The sequence below is a fragment of the Anopheles merus genome, chromosome 2L (genome assembly GCF_017562075.2).
Source record: "Anopheles merus strain MAF chromosome 2L, AmerM5.1, whole genome shotgun sequence".
Lineage (NCBI taxonomy): Eukaryota > Metazoa > Arthropoda > Insecta > Diptera > Culicidae > Anopheles > Anopheles merus.
The window spans coordinates 49,152,135-49,171,583 of NC_054083.1; the positions used below are offsets into that span (position 1 = coordinate 49,152,135).

General features: G+C 45.7%; 1 protein-coding gene across 2 annotated transcripts; it reads left to right on the plus strand.

Annotated features, from left to right (window-relative positions):
* The first annotated feature begins 808 nt into the window (after nucleotides 1–808).
* On the plus strand, nucleotides 809–10,927 carry LOC121594521 (DE-cadherin-like). 2 transcript variants are annotated; one of them, XM_041917853.1, is made up of 4 exons: nucleotides 809–1,564; nucleotides 1,620–1,750; nucleotides 1,849–2,595; nucleotides 2,738–10,927. In XM_041917853.1, exon 4 carries the CDS (start codon nucleotides 2,924–2,926, stop codon nucleotides 7,514–7,516), a length of 4,593 nt encoding a protein of 1,530 aa, XP_041773787.1. In that variant the 5' UTR covers nucleotides 809–1,564; nucleotides 1,620–1,750; nucleotides 1,849–2,595; nucleotides 2,738–2,923; the 3' UTR covers nucleotides 7,517–10,927. The 2 variants fall into 2 exon arrangements, 1 of the variants encoding a protein (XP_041773787.1); XR_006004987.1 differs by having other exon boundaries at nucleotides 1,849–2,780.
* The last annotated feature ends 8,522 nt before the right edge of the window (nucleotides 10,928–19,449 follow it).

Genomic DNA, 19,449 nt, shown 5'->3' on the forward strand with positions numbered 1-19,449 from the left:
GTTTAGGCTGGCAAACATTGAGAAAATTGCGCTTCATTTCAGGCTATCCCGCATTCAACTGTAAAAACACGGCTGTTTTGGTGTAAAAATTCGTTCTACATTATCGTTTCCCAATGTGATCAGCTGCATCATCTCTTCGTCTCGTAATCCATCGAATGTTCTTCAAAGAATTCAAAGGAAAATAAGAACTTGAAGATGAAGAAACGGTGAAAGGGAAATCAAATGGCACCAGAGTCTTGTTTTTTTGTATTCTTGATTGCATTCTCATATCGCGTTCTCTTTACAACAAGATCTAGCATTTACGCTAAATCATAGACCTATTGTACTGCTGCTCCTTTTTGTAGGATATTTCTCGCTCCCCGAAAGAACCTACAATGCATCACTGATTGGCCCTTTCTCAACGTGCCCTATTCCTAAGGTGTGTGGTAAATACAAAATGCCCTACGAAAAAGCTGAACGGTGATGGACGGCTGAAAGAAACTGAAATTGATCTACTTCTTGAGCCCAGCAAGCAGCAAGAATGAACTGCCGGTAACTGAGACATGACGAGAAGCAGCTTGTGATGACGCTTTCAAGTGTACTCGAAAGGAACGGAAACCCCGATCGGCGGCGACTAATGGTGCTGTGCCCGCGGTTTGGGTATCGCTCACCGAGAGTACTCCAGCATCTTCCAGCGTTGCAACGATCAACAACACCGAAAAATCAGTTATAATCCGTCTTCTTTCATCGCTCTCCTGGTGGGAGCGTGGAATGACGCAAAGGAAATTTCGAACCGAAGCGTTTTAATATTTTTCTAGATTTTCCCACTTTTCAGATTCCAGTTCGCTCCCTGTTTTGGCCGGCCGGCTGTGTTGCACCGCTCCATAACATAACGGGTAAAAAACATGCGCTGCGGCCGGCCACTTCACCACGCATCTTCAAATGTTTTGTGTGATCTTCTTCGCGCTCTCTCTCTCTCTCTCTCTCTCTCTCTCTCTCTCTCTCTCTCTCTCTCTCTCTCTATCTCTCCCTTTGGCCTGTTGCGCAGTAACTGAAGCAGGCAGAGCTGGCTTGGAGAACAGCCTAAAATCAACGCATCGATAAGCGAATCCCCGTGAAGACATCAAGCAGGCTTTGGGCAGTGCAACAGTGGATGGCCGTACTAGGACAACCAAAGGCTAATAACGAAGAGACACCGTTAATTCGTGACTGTCGCGATGTTGGTGCATATGGTTAAAAACAATTCTATCCATTTATGCTGGCGTGTTCAGTGTTAGAGTGAGTGTGTGTGTGTGTGTGTGGGTCCCGAAGATGAACCCCGCTTACGGTTCAAGACGGCAAGCAAGCACCCGTCGTAGATGCTGGTAGACTGGTATACGAATGTGAGTAGATTTGTTTTTCGAGAAACTCCATTGGAGAATCGTGCAACAGTGTGTGTGTTTGGTTTGCGGTGAGGAGTGTGTAAATGGTTACTCCATGGCGCCATGACCTGCTCAGTTCGTGAGTCATTTGTCAACGATGTCATCGTGATCATCATTTTCCATCATCCGCATCGTGGCACCGCAACGAAGATGTCTCTGTAAAGGTACGTGGCCCTTGCAAACACTATTTATATACAACTGACAAATCATCGCCATCAGCACACTACGTTACGAGAAGGTCTCGAAAGGTTAGACTGAAGTGAAGGGTCGTTTACTGGTTCTTCAATAGATCAGGATCATCATGCCAGCCAACAACCGATAAATTATTTCCCATATCTTTCCAAAATGTGGTAAGAATCGAGTATGTTCGTCGTAGATGCACCGCCATTTTAAGATTTGCATTCATTCGTACTTCTACTTACACTATTTTCATACCGAACGCCGTCAGACGAATGGTTTGCTCTGGACGGTCTGTTAGATTTCACCAACACAGCAACCCAGCGCCGACCGCGGAGAAACACATTTGCGCATAGTTCACGAAGCGTTTTTGCGGCCCTGTTCAGCCCATGCCCGCGCAGCCCCGTTTGTTGGTGTCTCTATGCTTTAGTTCGCTGCTACTGCCATGTCCGGCTATTATGCTACGAGCTTTCCAGGTCACTGCAACACAACAACCACCACAGTCTATGACCTCATTCTTCTGGACCGGACCGTACGTGCGTTCGTGCTGCCCACGGGTTGGGAGAAAAACAGTGGTGCCCGCGCACACAGTTAGCTGGAAGTTGGTCGATGTATTTCGCCAACGGGCGAATATTGCCGCTTTTAGAGCAGCAGCGTTCGTCAATTGGACTTATTGGTTGGCCTGTAGTGGAATAGTCATTCCTATTTATGCCGGCATCGGTTTAATCGGGAATTCGAAAACACACAAAAACATAAAAACCAAACATATTGCGAATCAAGAGTACAACAATTTATCATCAATCTTTCCCGCGGATATCTGAACTATTATCTTGAATAAACAATTATTCACTTTTGACCAATGCACACTTTTGATCAAATTATCAGAAGTCAAATAAAATGAAAACGAAAAAGCTCATCGAGTTTTTTGATATGAGCAATAATTGTAGTTGTTGAAACGTTCTCTAGCAAACCAGACATTCCAAGGTATATTCACAAAACGAGCGTTAAAAGATAAAACGTAAGTTATGGTTGAAATCAAATTTAAATGTTTCAAAAGTTTTTATACCGTTGCAATGCGTTATTTGATACAACGAACGGTATTTGTGACGTGCATTTGTAGGTTGTGCAAGTAAATGTATTGAAATGTTCTTTATTTTTAGGCAGCCACTCTCAACATGAAAGCTGTGTTAGTGTAGGTGATGTGAATGCCAAAATTGGAAGGCTGTGGCGATTTTATTATGCTATTAACAAGATCTAATTTGTTGTTGGCCGATGAAGAGAATATGTGATGTGAATATACTGAAGATTAATAATTTCCCCGTTGTTTTGATCAATGTACCAGAACCATGCTTTGGTTTGTTGCACAATTCACGCTAATTATTTTAGATTGGTGTAGTGGTAACAATGTCCATATGGAAGATGTAATAGAAAAAATAGCTGTACGAAAACAAGCGAGTAACCTTGTCGATCTGCATCAATCGACTAGTCATTTCCATAACTTCCACGAGACAACAGTTCCAGCTGGCCGAAAACGATTGACAAGATCTTCTTGCAGTGAACAATGCAATAGCATTGTTAGCGGAATCGAAACAGAAAGCGCGTCAAGTGATACATATATCGGTGTTAGGGATCTTGGTGATAATTGTAATCCGTGCTTCCTCGAATGTGATAGCTACAAGCCGATGCTGAAGGAAGAGCAGCCAGTTGGTACGCCGGTACTACGTGTGATTGCAATTGATCTAAACCCCCGGCAAACGATCGAGTACAGCCTCGTGACAACACCCGGTGAACAGGCACGCTTTCGGATCGATAAGAGCACGGGAGACATCACGACCGCTCACATCTTCGATCGAGATGAGCCGATCCGCGAGAAGGAGATCTACATCACGGTTCGTGCGACCGATAATGGACGACCTCGGTTGGACGATGTGTGCATATTCAAGGTGACGATTCTCGACATCAACGACAATCCGCCCGTGTTCGATAAAGTGCGCTACGAAGAGTCGGTGACGAAAGACATGAAGGCGAACCTGCGAGTTGCTACCATCTCGGCGACGGATATGGACGACGGTGATAACAGTATCATCAAGTACGAAATCGTGCAGCAGAACCCAGACAGTAGCTACTTCAAGATTAACGAGAACAACGGCCTCCTTACGCTTACGAAACCGGTCGATCGTAGCCCCGGGCAGTACTATTCCATCCGCGTGCGAGCGTACAATGTCGATCCACAGGGTGAGGCCGTGCAGGATGCGGAGGTGGATGTTAAGGTACGCGTCGTGGAGTCCAACAAGCTGCCCCCATACTTCACCAAGGTGCAAGCGGCTGCACTGGTGTTGAACGAGACATTCAAAAACTACACCGAATCGTTGGCAGAGTTCGAGGCAGAGTCCAACATCCCCGAGAAACCGGAAGTAATCTTCGAACTGATCCAAGGTCGTGCTGAGCAGACGAACTCGAAAAATACATTCCTGCTGGAGCAGATAAACAATACTGCTTCGATCAAGTTGGGAAAGACACTCGATTATGAAACTGTGACGGAGTACACGCTGACAGTGAGCGTCAAAAATTCGTACAATAATGTGGTGGAAACTGTGCTGAAGATTAAGGTACTGGACGAGAACGACATTATTCCAGTGTTTACGGAAGTGACATCGGGTACGATACCGGAAAATGAGCCACCTGGAACTCCCGTGATGCAGGTGCGAGCATACGATCTGGACGGCACACCGGCCAACAACATCGTGTCGTATCGAATCGAAGACAAAAACCAGCAATTATTCCACATTGACAGTCGAACGGGAAGTATCACGTCGCGGGTGGAGTTCGATCGAGAAGCAACAGATTCTTATCATTTGAAAATCATCGCAGAAGACAACTCTCCGTCGGCGCTGTATAGCAACGGCAAACCAAATAGTTGTTCTCAGCTGTTCACCATTAAAATATCGGACAAAAACGATCATCAGCCGAAGTTCGTGAAAGGTCTCCTGGTCACTGAGGAAGTATCAGAGGACTCGGACATCAATATGACTCTGATTGAAGTGAAGGCGCTGGATCAAGACACGGCCTCTCTCATAACGTATAGCATCATCGAGGGGAATGTGGGTGATGCGTTCAAGATCGATGAACATACTGGTCGTATCTCGATCAACAACTGGCTGGATTACGAGACGGTACGTGAGTACAAGCTGATCGTTCAGGTTGATGATGGGATCTTCCAGGACAACGCGACAGTCTCTATCAAAGTAAAAAATGTCAACGATAACCCACCACGCTTCACCGGTATTCGTAATGTAACGATACAAGAAGAAACGATCCCATCCGGGTGTATAATGACCGTTCAGGCGTATGATCCGGACATCGAGAATCGAACCGATCCGCAGCTCATTCGATTCTTTTACGTTGTAGAATACGATGATGTTATAGAGATCGACGATGGTGGATGCTTACGGCTCAAGCGAGTGCTCGATCGTGATCCTCCGCTAGGCTTCAAGCGCTGGCAGTTTATTATCACCGCGACGGATGAGGATGGTGCGGGCAAGACAACGCCAGCCACTGTGATCATATCTTTGGAAGATATCAACGACAATGCACCACGGCTATCGAATGCAATGCCAGTCGTTTGGGGCGAAAACAGGCCGCCAGGTTTGATTGTAAAACTGACAGCAGAGGACGCGGACGAGGCTCAGAACGGTCCACCGTTCCATTTCAGTATTGACCCGAATGCTCCGTATGAGATTAAGGAACGGTTCCAAGTGCAAAACGACGAGCTGTACGCGTTGGTTGAGTTCGATCGAGAGGAGCAAAGGGAGTACCGAGTTCCAATCCGCATTAGCGATTCTGGCGAAGAACCCATGAGTGACGTCAGTATCTTGCAGCTGGTGATTGGAGATGACAACGACAATGAGATGAGACCAGGCGAAAGTCGCATCTTCGTGTACAACTACAAAGGAGAATCACCCAACACGGAAGTTGGACGCGTGTACGTGGACGATCCGGACGACTGGGACCTTCCAGATAAGACGTTCATGTGGGATGATGCTACCCGTCATCAGTCGGTGGAATTTTTCGACCTAAACAGGGACACTGGTATGATCACCATGCTTCAAGGTACACGTGGAGGAGATTATGAACTGAACTTCCACGTGATTGAGCAGTCCAGTCATTTCCCGCGCCATAATGTCACAGCCAAAGTGACAGTAACGGTGAAAGAGATCCCAGAGGAAGCCGTTGATAAGAGTGGATCGATCCGATTCCATAACGTAACTGCGGAAGAGTTCGTATCGCGCACACCTGGTCAGCTCACAACGCCCAAAGATCGGCTGCAGGCGAGCATTGCAAACACGCTCAACGTTAGCCGAGAGAACGTGGATGTGTTCACCGTGTTGAAGCGCGACAATGTTAACGGTACCTTCCTGGACGTTCGGTTCTCGGCCCATGGCAGTCCTTATTACGCACCTGAACGTCTCAACGGAATGATGGGCTATCGGCTCCGTCAGTTGGAAGAGGACGTAGGCTTTTCGGTGCTTATGGTGGGCATTGACGAGTGTATCGAAGAAGGTCGCAACTGTGAGCTATCGTGCAAGAATACGCTCTACAAATCGAACGTCCCTATCGCGGTATACACCAACACCAGCTCGTTTGTGGGTGTGAATGCCTTCGTACAAGCAGAGTGTGTGTGTGAGGCTCCTTCACCGTCGCTCACATGTCTCAATGGAGGTTTCTTGGTGAACGATCGCTGCTCCTGTCCCGAGGGCTTTGAAGGTCCTCACTGTGAGATGCTGGGCATTGGGTTCTATGGCAGTGGATATGCGCTTTATCCTCCGATCAGTCCTTGCAATATGACGCGAATAAGTGTAGAACTGTCACCGCAGCAGGAAGATGGCTTGGTGATGTACTTTGGTCCACTGAACTATAATCCTCGTCTGCCTGTGCAGGACTTCTTGGCGTTGGAGCTCGTGAAGGGACTCCCTGTGTTGCTGCTCGACTACGGAAGTGGTACCATTCGTATCGAACATCGGTATCGATTCCCCCAGGGCAAACCTTTCACCGTAGAGATCGTGCTTCAACCGCAAACAATCGAGATGATCGTCGACAACTGCAAGCTGTCCACGTGCATGAGTCTGGATGCGCCAAAGGGACCCAACCGATTCCTAAACGTGAACGCTCCACTGCAACTCGGAGGAGCTGCCGTCAACCTAGACTACCTCGGATCGCTGTTCAACTGGACGTACGTGCCACAGGACAAGGGTTTCAGTGGCTGCCTGCGCAATCTCACCATCAACGAGCGCACGTACGATCTCAGAGCGCCAATCGTAGCAAAATATAGTTCACGAACTTCTGCCATGATATTTGGTAATTATTATATACTTCTGATAGTGCTAATCCTGATGAGTACGTTACTTTTACTAATAACACGACACTTTCACAAGAAGTACCAGGAAAAGAAAAAGGTGAAGAACACTTACCACACCTATGCCACGATTGATGAAAACAAACCTAGTGAGCATTACTCATCTTTGGAACTGTTACAATTGCCTCATATCTACCAGGATGTTGTGTACACTGTGGAAACGTTACGAATTGAATCTTCCACCGATAACAACAGACTTGCGTTGAACAAACACATTTACGAGACAATCGATGAAGAAGATGAAAGTGATAGCGTGTCATATCATCCTTCGCGCGTTCATCGGCAATTCTCGACCAGTCTTCCGATGATTACTTCGCAAGGAAACCTGCAACAGGATGCAAAGAAGCTAAATCATTACAGCAATGTACCTTTGTCTGTGGATGATTTGCGATGTGCTGGTGACGGTAGGAGCATCAGTTCTGTATCTAGTAGCTCGGAAAGTCTCACTTCGAATCGTTCGATATTAAACAACAACTCTACTATCTGTAATGCTGCATATTTCGATGGACGGATACAAGATGGATAGTGTTAATTGTACTTAAGTAATAAATGTGCTAATTGCTTTACTGATTTGGATGTATATTAAATAGTTCGCAATGCAATGTTAGCATTAGTTCTCAATACTGACCACACCCGTACGTGTAAACTCCGTATTTTTAGCTTTAACTGTTGCTCGATTGATGACACAATATAAACATCACAGGAAATGGCCAATAATACATAGGAAATGAGTAAGACAGCCAATAGCATTCCGCAGTTGGAGAAGTGTTTCATGGAAAATTGAAAGCCCTTGATAAGTAGTAGTTCCTTTCGGTGAGACTTTCTAAAAAAAAGCGGATTTATACACGACGTGGCTTTTGTGCGCAGTGAAAACATTTACCATTGCGGATAAACACGTTTCATTGCACTACTCTGTTGACAGTGACTCACTAAGGCAAATTCTCTTTTCGCTAGCCACGATGCGATGATAAACAAGCTGACACGAAAACTTCCGCCACAAAATAGTCGTCCGGTGCAGGAAAGAATTAACTACACAATTGAAAGCATAACATCGGGGCGAAAGTTTTGAGCTTGCCATCCACTTGAGGCCGTTTCATCGTTCAGTGAAACGGCTTGACTCATGGAGTGTAGAACGAACGCAGCATATCGCAAGAGAACAAGATCGCACTTTAGCAAGAGATATTCACAAGCATTCCGGTAACGAAAACGAATGCCTTACGATTGCTGACTTGGGGTTTGGGTTTGTTTGAATCTCGTTCTACGGCGTGATTAGGTTGTAAGCGCTTGAAATGTATCGGTGTCAATAGGTCCATGTTCAAGAGATCGAAACATTAACCAGATGCGCAGCAAAAAACTGGACAAGAATCGACTGAAACAGACGAGAAGCGTCCGAAGCGTAGGTACTTGAGCTTTGGTTTATACAATCGGGGAATTGTTTGGATTCAGTTTGGAACTGAATGAAATAATGTATAGAGAGACTTTTTCTGATAAAATATGCAAAAAAAAAATCTTTTTGTAGTTTGATTTTGCATGATGTATGCTTTGTTTTGGACACTGTTTGTTATTGTTACGGTCATGTATTTAGTCTTAGATGTTGTTGAGTGTGTCAGCACAAACAGTAACTCAACTTAGTGTCAACATAAATTGAAACAATATTGCGTTTCAAATCCCCTGCTCTCAAGTAGCTTCAACAATTTGAAACAAAACCGGTACATGTACACCAAAGTGGACAGCTCCAAACCAAACCAAATGAGATGCTGAATGTCAACCCGACCGACCAGGCGAAAAGGGTGGTTCCAATATCGTATGACAGAGCCCGAGCTTGAACTTAACCATCATGAACGCTCAATCGCGTAACCGCTGTTTGTTCGCTGCAGAACAAATCGTACACACTGTACCGCCACGGGTACGGGTGTTGGGTTTCCGCTAACAAAAACCACAGCCTCCGGAGGGAACTATTGGTCCGTAATTATTTGTTTGTGTATGCTTGGATTGAGCACCAATCGTAGCTGCCAGTTATGACCAGCTTGAACGTTTGTAAAAGCAGTCGGGCTCAATTTCATACGTTTCATGGTTGTGGATCGTGTTTATTTACGAAGCTTGAGTTGGTCGCTTACGAAAACTAGATCAACAAACGATCATGTAAATTTGGTTTTTTTTTGTTGTATAGTAAAAGATTGCTATTTTACATGCAAAACAACTCGAGCATAGGAGATCGATGCGCTTAAAACAGGGTGTAGAGCTCAACTTTGCTACCACACCGGCGAACACTTCTGGAAAGCAAATCTGTGGTACACTTTCGCTCGTCGCCTGCCCAATTGATCGTCTCGTTTCGCCCGATCGCGAAAGAACCGAATGCGCGGTATGACACGGCCATTGTGCATACCCGTGGGACGCCGTAGTTGAAATTGAAATGTTGCGTGTTGCTTTGTTGTGGTTGCTCATGGGAGCATGGTAAAAGTGGAGCAGACACATTCACGAGATGACGACGTGTCTGGCGAACAAAAAAGCATTAGCGTGCGTTTGCACGGTGGGGTGTTTAAACACCCGTGGCAGGGGAAAAATATCGTTGCATTGATTGCCGCGATCGATCGAACTCGAAACTCACAACAGTGCGTGTTTAATGGCAGAGCAACTGCATGGAATTGGTTGATTGATGGTAGTCTTTTTTTTCGGTAGGGGTATTATCTCTCCATCTCACTTTTTGTTTACTTTCATTCCATTCGACTTCCGTTGGAGTTGAACATTTGTTTGAATTTTTCACACCTTTCTCCTTCCTTTTTTCTCCACCCCGAGTCGGGCACTGGAGGGGCCGGAAACGGCATGTCCACGGTTCGCTTTGATTGTGCGCAGATTCGTTTAAAAAGTGAAACCATTACACATTTCAACACCTGAAACATTCTCAAAAAAGCGTTCATGAACATGAAAACTGTCGAAGATTGATGCTGGAAAAACGAATCACGCGTCTTCTCCGTCGATGCCCTGCGATCTTCATTAGTTGGGTTCCATTAAGGGGCTTCGAAACGAATGGAATTGGGCGAACGAACGGCCTGTCTCATCAATGAATCGGAAGATCTTCAAAGAGAATGAAACAGTGCCGGTTTTTCCAAGAATTCTGGGGGTTCGTCGTTTACCAGTTCACCCTTTTTTTATTTTGTCGTTCCGGTTTGAAGCAGGAGACGATCAACGATTACCGATCGACACACGGAACGAGAGAGGGTGACTCATCTTCATTCACAAGCGCCCAAGATGGGGTGAGAAGAAGGAGCTTGACTGTAGGTAGCGGGAAACACCCTTCGTCCAACATGTCCACGATAGATTCCAGCGGTATGCAGATGAGTAATGGCGATCGTATACGGCCATCACCAATACACACACACACACACAAGCGCGGACGGGTGACTTCCAATTGAGCTGTGGCTATTCCACGTCGCCGGGGAGGGTTGGTTCAATCCCCAACCCCGTTAGCTTAGTTAGTGTTGGTGCCACCTTGTCGCGGTCACAGATTTAAATGGCAAAAGCGATTGATTCGGCCGTGTTTGTGGTGGTCCCAATCCCCCCACCAGACGATCTCCGAGCAGGGGCTTAATGAATCTTTCTTTGCGATCGTGTGTGCAAGGGAAGGCAGATCCTACTCCAACCCTACTCCAGATGCGGGGAAGGAACGAAGGCGGCAAAAATGCAACATTCCTCTGAGCCAGCGCATTCCCTGACGGCGGCGTCGGACTGCTGGAGCTGAAACTCAAGGGCACACGGGCGAAGGTGACGGGCAACAGCGGAAGGTTTCCCCCTACTCCCGCGGGCCCAAGATACGAAACGAGTTTGTTTGCTGTCGTGTGCAGCTTTTCTGACTGCGGCGCTGGCTGGCTGGCTTTGTGGCGCGGACTATACAGGGTCCGGCTGCGCTTTGTTCCGTTGGAATCTTGGTAAAGCGAAGGGGGGGGGGGGGGGCTGTGTTGTCAGACAGTTGGCATAGGTAATGCCAGTGCTTCCATTATGTGTAGGTCGTTTAGATAAATTCCAAAGATGCATTAAGCCAGGAGAGTGTCTGTTGTGGTACGAAAATCAGGAACCTGTGCAACAGTATGCCTTTGTTTCTACGCAAACATGCGGGGCTCGAACTTAGATGCACAAAGACACTTTCGTATAAGGAGAATTCCAAATCTCTAAGAAGATGTTTTGTCCTAAAAGAAATTCTACTTAAATCTGCTAATAAGGTCAGCTCACAGCTTTAAACTGCAGATTGAATCTGACCCTCTACACACAAGATGATCTCATCTTTACTGCAGCAGAAGTAGAAGCTTCATTGTTTTTTGGTCACTTCAATCCCTAGAAAGGTTACATCGTTGTATCCCACACACCATTACCTCAGCGAATGTGAACGAGCGCGATGGTGACGGTGTACAGTGTACGAGATTCAATTGTAATTGGAAGGTTATTGGGGTCAGCGCAGTAAGTAGGAATAGACAGAGGCACACGCGCGCCGCGTGCGTATCGTACACGAGAAGCGGGATGACCACTCTGCTGCGTCTCACTCACATCTGCTTTGCCATGAGGGGAAAGTGAGAAAAGGAGTGAAATGTATAATGGTTCGCTTTTGAAGTTTCGATTTCAATTAACGTTGATCGATGGATGAATTTTCGTTTCCCGGTGTGTAAGTGTGTCTGTGCTTCATCGTGATAGATCGATTACATGTGGAACCGATTTAAAGGTGGGAATTGAGATTGCTATTCAAAAAAAATGGTGGCTGATCGACGTTAAAAAAGGGACACACGATAAGCTCAAATAACGCAGCCGGTGGGACTTTGCCTGTCGGTTACCTACCACCAAGAAGAAAAAGGATCATTTGGCGTATTTTGCTTCCTTTTGCGTTATCTGCTGTTTTGTAAACAAATCGCAGACGCTTGTGCCCAGCACGCCCGAAGACCCGGAAAGATGGTTTCATATTGAAATGTTGTTTAAATAAGCATTCAGTATGGGTCGAACATGCCACTTCTATCGTGGAGGGAAAAAGAGACCAAAAACAGATAGCAATAATGGTAAATATTTAAACGAAATTTCCACAACGACGATCCCCTCAGCAGCAGCACCGTCGTGTGTGCAGTATGCGCTTTCGTTATCTTATTGCTCTATTTCCTTTGCGGGGAAATTATTGCAACGCACACTGCTATGTGTGCGAACGCTATCCACAGCGCTAAATCGCATGAAATAGAGCAACCACCACGAAAGCAAGGCAGCAAACAGTTTGAAAATGGTAACCGCATAAACCTCCGTTAACGGTCGTTTTGGCGAGATTCGATCGGGTGCTGTACTGACCCATACCATTAGCAAGGGCAGGAAACGTTTCTCAAGGGCCAACTGGCGGCCAACGTTACTTTCAGGCGTACACGCTATTCCCCGATGCTCTGGGCCGAAAAAAAACGCGGGCAAGCAAACAAACAGACAAACACAAACGAGAGCGCTGTGTATGTTTGTTTACTTCCCGGGTCCGTTTGCTCACAAAACCCGAGCGCACCAATATTATTCTGCGGAGGGCGAATTGTAGACGCGCGATAGTTTTTATTTATCGAATCCTAACAACTACGACAGCGCGTTAGGGCTTTTTGGAGGAACATACGTAGGGCCATGTTCCATGTGAGTCTTCAGGTAGGAAAGAAATGGCGTGAATTCGTAGCTTGATGTGTTCCATGTTGTACGAATTACGAAATCATCGCTTCGCCCGGGTGCAAAAGGCACTGGAAGAAAGTTGGAGTGTGACCTTTTGGGAAATTCCTCATCTTTTTAATGTGCAAAAATACCCACCAAACAACACAGAAAGAACGGTAAGGGACGGCGAAAAAGTTTGTTGCAAAACTGCACGCGAGAGAAGCGTTCAAGAGAGCGTGAGAAAAGAAAACGAAATACGGTTGCTTTTTTTTCGTTGCCTTCTTTGTGTGGCATCTCTCTGCTTGCGTTTGCAGCCAAGATGCACTTCGGCGGTGCATTCTTGAGCTCCAATGTAAGCGGGTTAGGTTTTTATGAGGGTTCGAATTCGGGGGTAATGCTCTATGGATATGATATTTTTGTGCTGATGAGATCATAAAAAGCGGTTCTCTACGGGGACAAAGAGCAACTGATCGGGCACACTGATTGTTCGGAAGGGTTTATGTGGGTTTGGGCTTTGGAAAATTCAACACCAGTAGTCATGCAGGTACGGTATGGTTAATAAACTGATGGACAAAAGAGAAACTAATTTTATTAGCCTTTATTCAATTCGTAATTTTCTTAAGACTTCTACAACAGAAGCCAATGCATTCAACCCTCTCCAATGTGTCTTCGTGGAAGGTCATCGCCGACGACCAACAAAACACATGCGACGGGGTTTTTTTTTTCGCACTTTCTTCGACTTCATTAGCTCAAGGATATATGGTTTGGCGGAAGGTTTAACAAGCCGTGTATGATTTGCAATTGCGTGCATCATCATTTTCATAACTAACGAGCCATCCAACTGCTTGCTCTTCTCCCTTCCCCCCCCCCCCCCCCCCCCTTGTGGATGCTGTCCTCGCACGAAGAACGCAAAACGAACCGTGGAAGGGAGAAGTGAAAAGAGCTGTGTGCTGCTGTGTGTCTCCGTGGTAAAGTACACCGACATGCAAACGAGAGAACGAAAGCACCCCTCCACGCTGGAGCATGTTTTCGCCACACAAATAACCACGCAACTGTGCCGGCGAAGGCCTGCGAAGTAAGGGCACAAAGAAGAGCCCGATGTGCATCTTGTTATGCTGCACCCGGTGCAACATACTTTCATCCGCTTCGAGAATCTGTCACCAGTTGCGCATAACGTTTCTGGAAGGGTGTGAAGGCATGTGTGTGTGTGCAGAAAATGTTTCTATATAATGAGGCGTTAGATCCGGTTGTTTGGGAACGGCAACGCCCCTAGAACACACGTTCAACGCCAAGAAAACCCCCCCGGAGAACAACAACACACATGGAGCCGCAGCCGTGTAGCAAATGGTATGTGAGTAAATAATTAAGAAATTGTTCATGGCAGGGCGGGACGAATTGTGACAGGGGGTACCGATCGTAGCGCAAAGCCCAAGTCGAGCACGTTTCATACGATCACGTCTCCGCGATCGTCTTCGGGTGGAGTGGAATTAATCTTCGCTTTTACCCCTTTTTAGGGCGCACAACAGGACGCAAAAGAAAAATCATTTACTGCGCCGCGTTAAACGGTTTCATTCCTCATTTTAATGTTCCCCTATTTGCTGCTTCTTTCTTAGCCTTTTTGGGACCGAGAGAGAGAGGGAATATTGCACGCAGAGAAATGAGTTTTTAAAATCGAAACCCTACCCACTTTCAACTATTACTGCTCGGGAATCCTGTGTGCGAAGAAAATTGATGAACGATGGCTTGGGCGATCGCTTCTGATTTTACACACACCCGCGTGGACGTGAAACTTCAAACAATGATGTCATTATGTTGCTGCGGTTGCTGCTGCGGTTGCGGTTGCGGGTTGATCGTAAATTTTAATTTATGGCAAGATTTTTCGGTACTCTGAGCAGCACCGAGAATGGGTTCATCCGTCTTGGAAAGGCTGCATTTTGCGTTCTTCTCCAATGGTTTCCTTTCACTCGGCGTCTGCAGACAACAAACAGCAAAAAACACAACAAGTCACCCGGTCACGTCCCGACACTCCGGGTGATTTACGCATAGATCATTAACTCAGTTCAAACCCCCGTTGATGGTGTTGGGACACCACTTTTAGCACGACAAAAACCTCCCATGAGACATGATCGTGTTTGTGTGCTGCATCTCCTGCGCAGTTGCAGTTGCAATTAATGCGCTGTCCGGAGACCGCGGCACCATGATCCGCGTTGATTTGCGTGCAGAATGAATGAAATGGATTCTACCATGTCGGGTGGCATCCTCGTCATCGTCCCACACACACACACACGCACATACGTCTCCCAATGGATGTGCTTGCAGAAGTATGAGCTGAAAGCGTCATTAGGTAATTGTTAATTAATCAGCAGCCTCAATCAGGGCCAGGCCCTGGAGAGTGGATAACATCAGTCCGCGAGCTCTGACAAAACGACGGCTGGTGACGGCTTTTTAAACGCAGTCACAAGGAGCGCTTGATTGCTGCTGAAATCAAAATCTGCTGGTTCTCAATCACGGTCAGGGCAGGGTTTCAATTGGATGTGACTGATGCAGGAGAGCATGAAAAGATTCATGATTTCAAAAAAGGAAGACTGATTGGAATTGGTAATATTATTATCGCGGTGCTCGGGGAAACCGAGAAGAAAGATTTTGGTATTAGAATTTATTGGAAAGAATTTCATTTCCTATAGACAGGAGGCATTCGTGGAACTATACGATAGATACGATAGATCATCGCTTTCATTCCAAAAGATCATGAGAGTGTGATCGCTGGTGGAAAAGTGAAATGGAAACCTCTGCTGAACACACTTCACAAAACAACCCATTTATAGTCGTCGAGATGAAAACCTCGGTGTGATGGGGGGAAGAAAAACCCGCACAAAACCGTTCGTTTACGCGTTTCAGCCGTGCCCTTTGATTTACGGGAAGCCACATTTCAAGCACCAAGAGGAAAGAAATATTAAACCCCTTTCAAAACGAGGGCGCGCGCACTGGATCTAACCCGATGTGCGTACATCTCAAAGATTTAATTAATTTCTCGTTGTTATGTTTACTTTGAACCCATCGAGAAAGAGAGAGAGAGAGAGAGGGAGAGAGCTCGTAGTACCCCTTTTTTCGTTGGAAGAATTTAATTTTGTTACTCCTTGAATGATGGGGTAATTGGTTGGTCGGTTGGTGCGGTTGCAGTGTAAGCAAGGGGACCTCTTAAATCGCAAGTCAAGACCTTTCTCCTCTCGCCCGCGGTTAAGCTTGTAAGCTAGCGAGCTGAATAATGAGAAACACATTAGAATCATTACTTTTTAAATGCTGCTCCGTAACGGAACATTAGAGAACCAGGCTGTGTGCCAGGCGATAAATTTTCCAGCATCGAACTCCCCTTTCCGCAAGGGATGTCGCACACACGCCACTCCTCTCAGGCCACAAGTGTTTCAAATGTTTGAACAATGCTAATCCCTGTGTGGTGGAACATTTATCTTACTGCATCAGCGGGCAGGCTGTTTGAGTCAGCGCCACTTTTTTATTGCTTTGAAACTGTTTCCATTTCGAACTGAACCCCTCGCTCAATCACGCCGTGTTTAGATGACAAAAGGATAAGCAAATACGATGGAAATTGCATACAAATTCATTCGGCGTTCAAAGGGCGTGCGGAGATTGTCCCCTTTTTATTCAGCCCCTCTTTAGTTCCAATGCCGTGTAACGCAAACAAATCAAGATTTTCATTGCGCCAGTGTGTGTGCCCCTTATTCTGTTTGAGAGGCAGAAAGAATAATATTTATCCAAGGCCCGAGGATTCTCGTTTTGGAGCGGAGTGCATTATCTGATGTCAATAGATCCGTCGAACGGAAGCAATAAATCACCCACCGGCAACCGACGGAAATTGGGAAAAGACTTCTTTCCCAAAACCTATCAACCACACAATAAAGCCGGCCGGCTGGTACGCTACACGAGCGCACTGAATAACCGACCCCAAAAAAACAACAGAGTTCGAGAGGTTGGCGGGCAATCTCAAAAGAGAGCCGGCGATGAAACCCGGCCGGGCGGTGTCAAATTTCCGCCCGTGCAGAGGGGAAAGGAAACCGCGTTCATAAATTTGACGAACCCTGTGAAAATCTTCCATCTCTGCAATAAACCTATCAACCGATTAACAACTTTCCACCCCCGACTGCTGCCCGGCCGCTGCTGCTGGCGGACAATTTTGGCTAGTTACTTCTTCACCATTAACCGTCCCGTTTGATGGTGAACGAATTCACCACCCCCTAATTTTTTCACTCCCTATCTCTAAAAATGGACACTCTCCTAGCCGAGGGAAGATTGCTTCGCTATTCCAGCTGGCGTTTGCAGCCCCGACGACCACTTGGAAGTAAAGGGGCTTGCGGACAAAGTAATGACAAATCTACCCGCCCGGAACCCATGTTTGCAAACCCATTAAAGTGCAATTAAATGTCCAATAAATTTGTCACACCACTTCATCATCTGGCCATTATTGGGTGGGTTTTGTTCCCTATTGGTGGAGCCGGGCACACAGCGTGGGATTTGAGACATCGAGTTTTAGTACCTCCGCAGGGCTTGTGATTTCGACCAGTTGTCGAGATGTCAATGCTTTTTTGGAACGGAATCTTGATTTCCACTTTAATGTATGTCTTTAAATTGCTACTTCACTATGCTGGAGGGGGAAAAGCACTGTGGAAGCAGTAACTGTATTTATTGTGTTACCTAACCTCGTATCGTCGTGTTATCAAACTAGGTGCGGCACCTCAAATGCAACCATGTACACCTAGAAAAAGAGTATAGATACGGTTGATCTGATATAAAGTGTAAGATATTCGTGTCCAACCTAAATGTCTCACTTCCAAGGAATCTCTTATCGACTAGATTTCGAACGCCGCTATTGACTGACAAGCCTTGGGAGTGGCCGTACAAATGTGAACCTTGCACGCAGCCCTAGTGGGCAGTTAAAAAGTAAGATTATTGTAGCCACTGCTCGGTAGTTCTAGTTGAACATGTTACTTTCCTATATAGAATTCCACAAAGTTAGATTTAGATTTTAGACTCTTCTAGCAGTAGTACCTTAAATGTAGTAGAATTTTAAAGGCTTATATGTTATTATCTGCAGCATTTTGTTGAATTCGTGCGATGAAGTTACTGGATGAGGTGTCAGCACCGACGATGACGTCCTAAAACTAAAGAAAGTTTTACAATATACATAGAACTTCATACTCCACTGGTAGGCTTTGTAAAATATTGTCTAATCCATAACACTATTTCACTGTGTAACAGTTTGTCTTTCAAATTTCGCACATCACTAAGAGCTAAACGTAAGCCTGGGCTGCCTGTGGACACTCCTTCTTTCGTAGACGTAATGCGACTGACGTTAATTATGTTTGAATCGGAGAGATTAATTATCTTAAGTAACCGATAAAATGTAAGCTGATAACATTCGTTTCGCGGAAGTTTTGATATTCGTAGAATTTAAAACCCTTTGAATGATTTTGTGCCTTTGTTAGGATAACCAAGGAAATAAGGAATGGTAAATAATGCTTTGGATTTGATCCAGAAATTTTGAAACTGATTTGAATTTAATGTTTTAAATTGTCATTTTATTAAGTATCTACGTAGTTAATTATTTTATCGCACTTGATTGTGATAAGCAATATTAAGGGTTCAGATACACCTAAGGGTTAGCACCAGTTGTTCAATGGCAGCAAAGACTTTACTCAAACATCTGGACGCGCTACATCTGTACGTGTATATATGCATTGTGCTTCATGTAAAATATAAATATCAAACCCTTGATTGAAGGGCAGCGCCACGTTGCGCGCCCCTTTAAAGCAAAAAGTATCAACTGTCATCTTCACAAAATGTTACACCGTCTCTCTAGAGAGGGTGGTTATTTGCTCGTGTTTCGTAAAACCTATATTGCTGTACGGTGAGCTACAACCAAATACACCGAACGACTTGTCGAACTTGTAACGGCTTATCGGCTCCCTATCGGAGCGTTTGATTTTCAGAACTAAAGTGGCTGGAGCAGGATTGTGTAATAAGGTTTTTACTTCCGCAACGACTCGCCCACTTGACGGTGGGTTTTTTGTGGGTTTTGCCTGCCGTGTGCTGCCTGATTCCCCAAGCGAACCAGGAAATGCAGGTCTAAATTATGGGCCAGAATGGTGCCCATTGCAAAGTGATCAAATTTCTTCGAGGGTGGCGCACAGCGACCGGCCAATATAGAAGGAAAGTTGGAAATTGAAATTGGAACCGTTCATGCCCGTAAACATCCTTCTTGAGACATGGCTCGCGTGGCCAATTGAACTGTATTTTTTAGGTTCATTTCCCCAGAGGGACAGACAGAGAGAGACAAAGGGGGAGAAAGGCAGGGAGACTAACCCAGTTTCTACAACTTGTACGATGGCTTGTTTTTTTGTCGTATTTGAAACATGTAAAAGGAAATACAAACACTTCAAAGAGAGGAGAGACTCACAGAGTCGGCAAGCAGCTCCAGAAGCCGACATATGGTCCCTATCCCTGCCGGTGGTTGTGCCGGTGGAAGCTTACCAACGACCGAACCTTCGACACATGATCAGAGACGCAAAGAAATGGTCAAAAAAGCGGCAACAGCAGCAGCAGCAGCAGCAGGTTGTAGTTGGTTTCCTTTTTTTCTTTCTCTAGAATCTCGTCAGCAGTTAATCTACCTTCAGAATCTTACCATCTTTACCAGTTCCTTCACTATTCCCCTTATTACACTGCCGTGTGTGAGCCTTTTACAAAAGCATAAATAATCCCTTTTTTGTGTGTGTTCTTTCTACGAAGCTCTTTCATCTCACC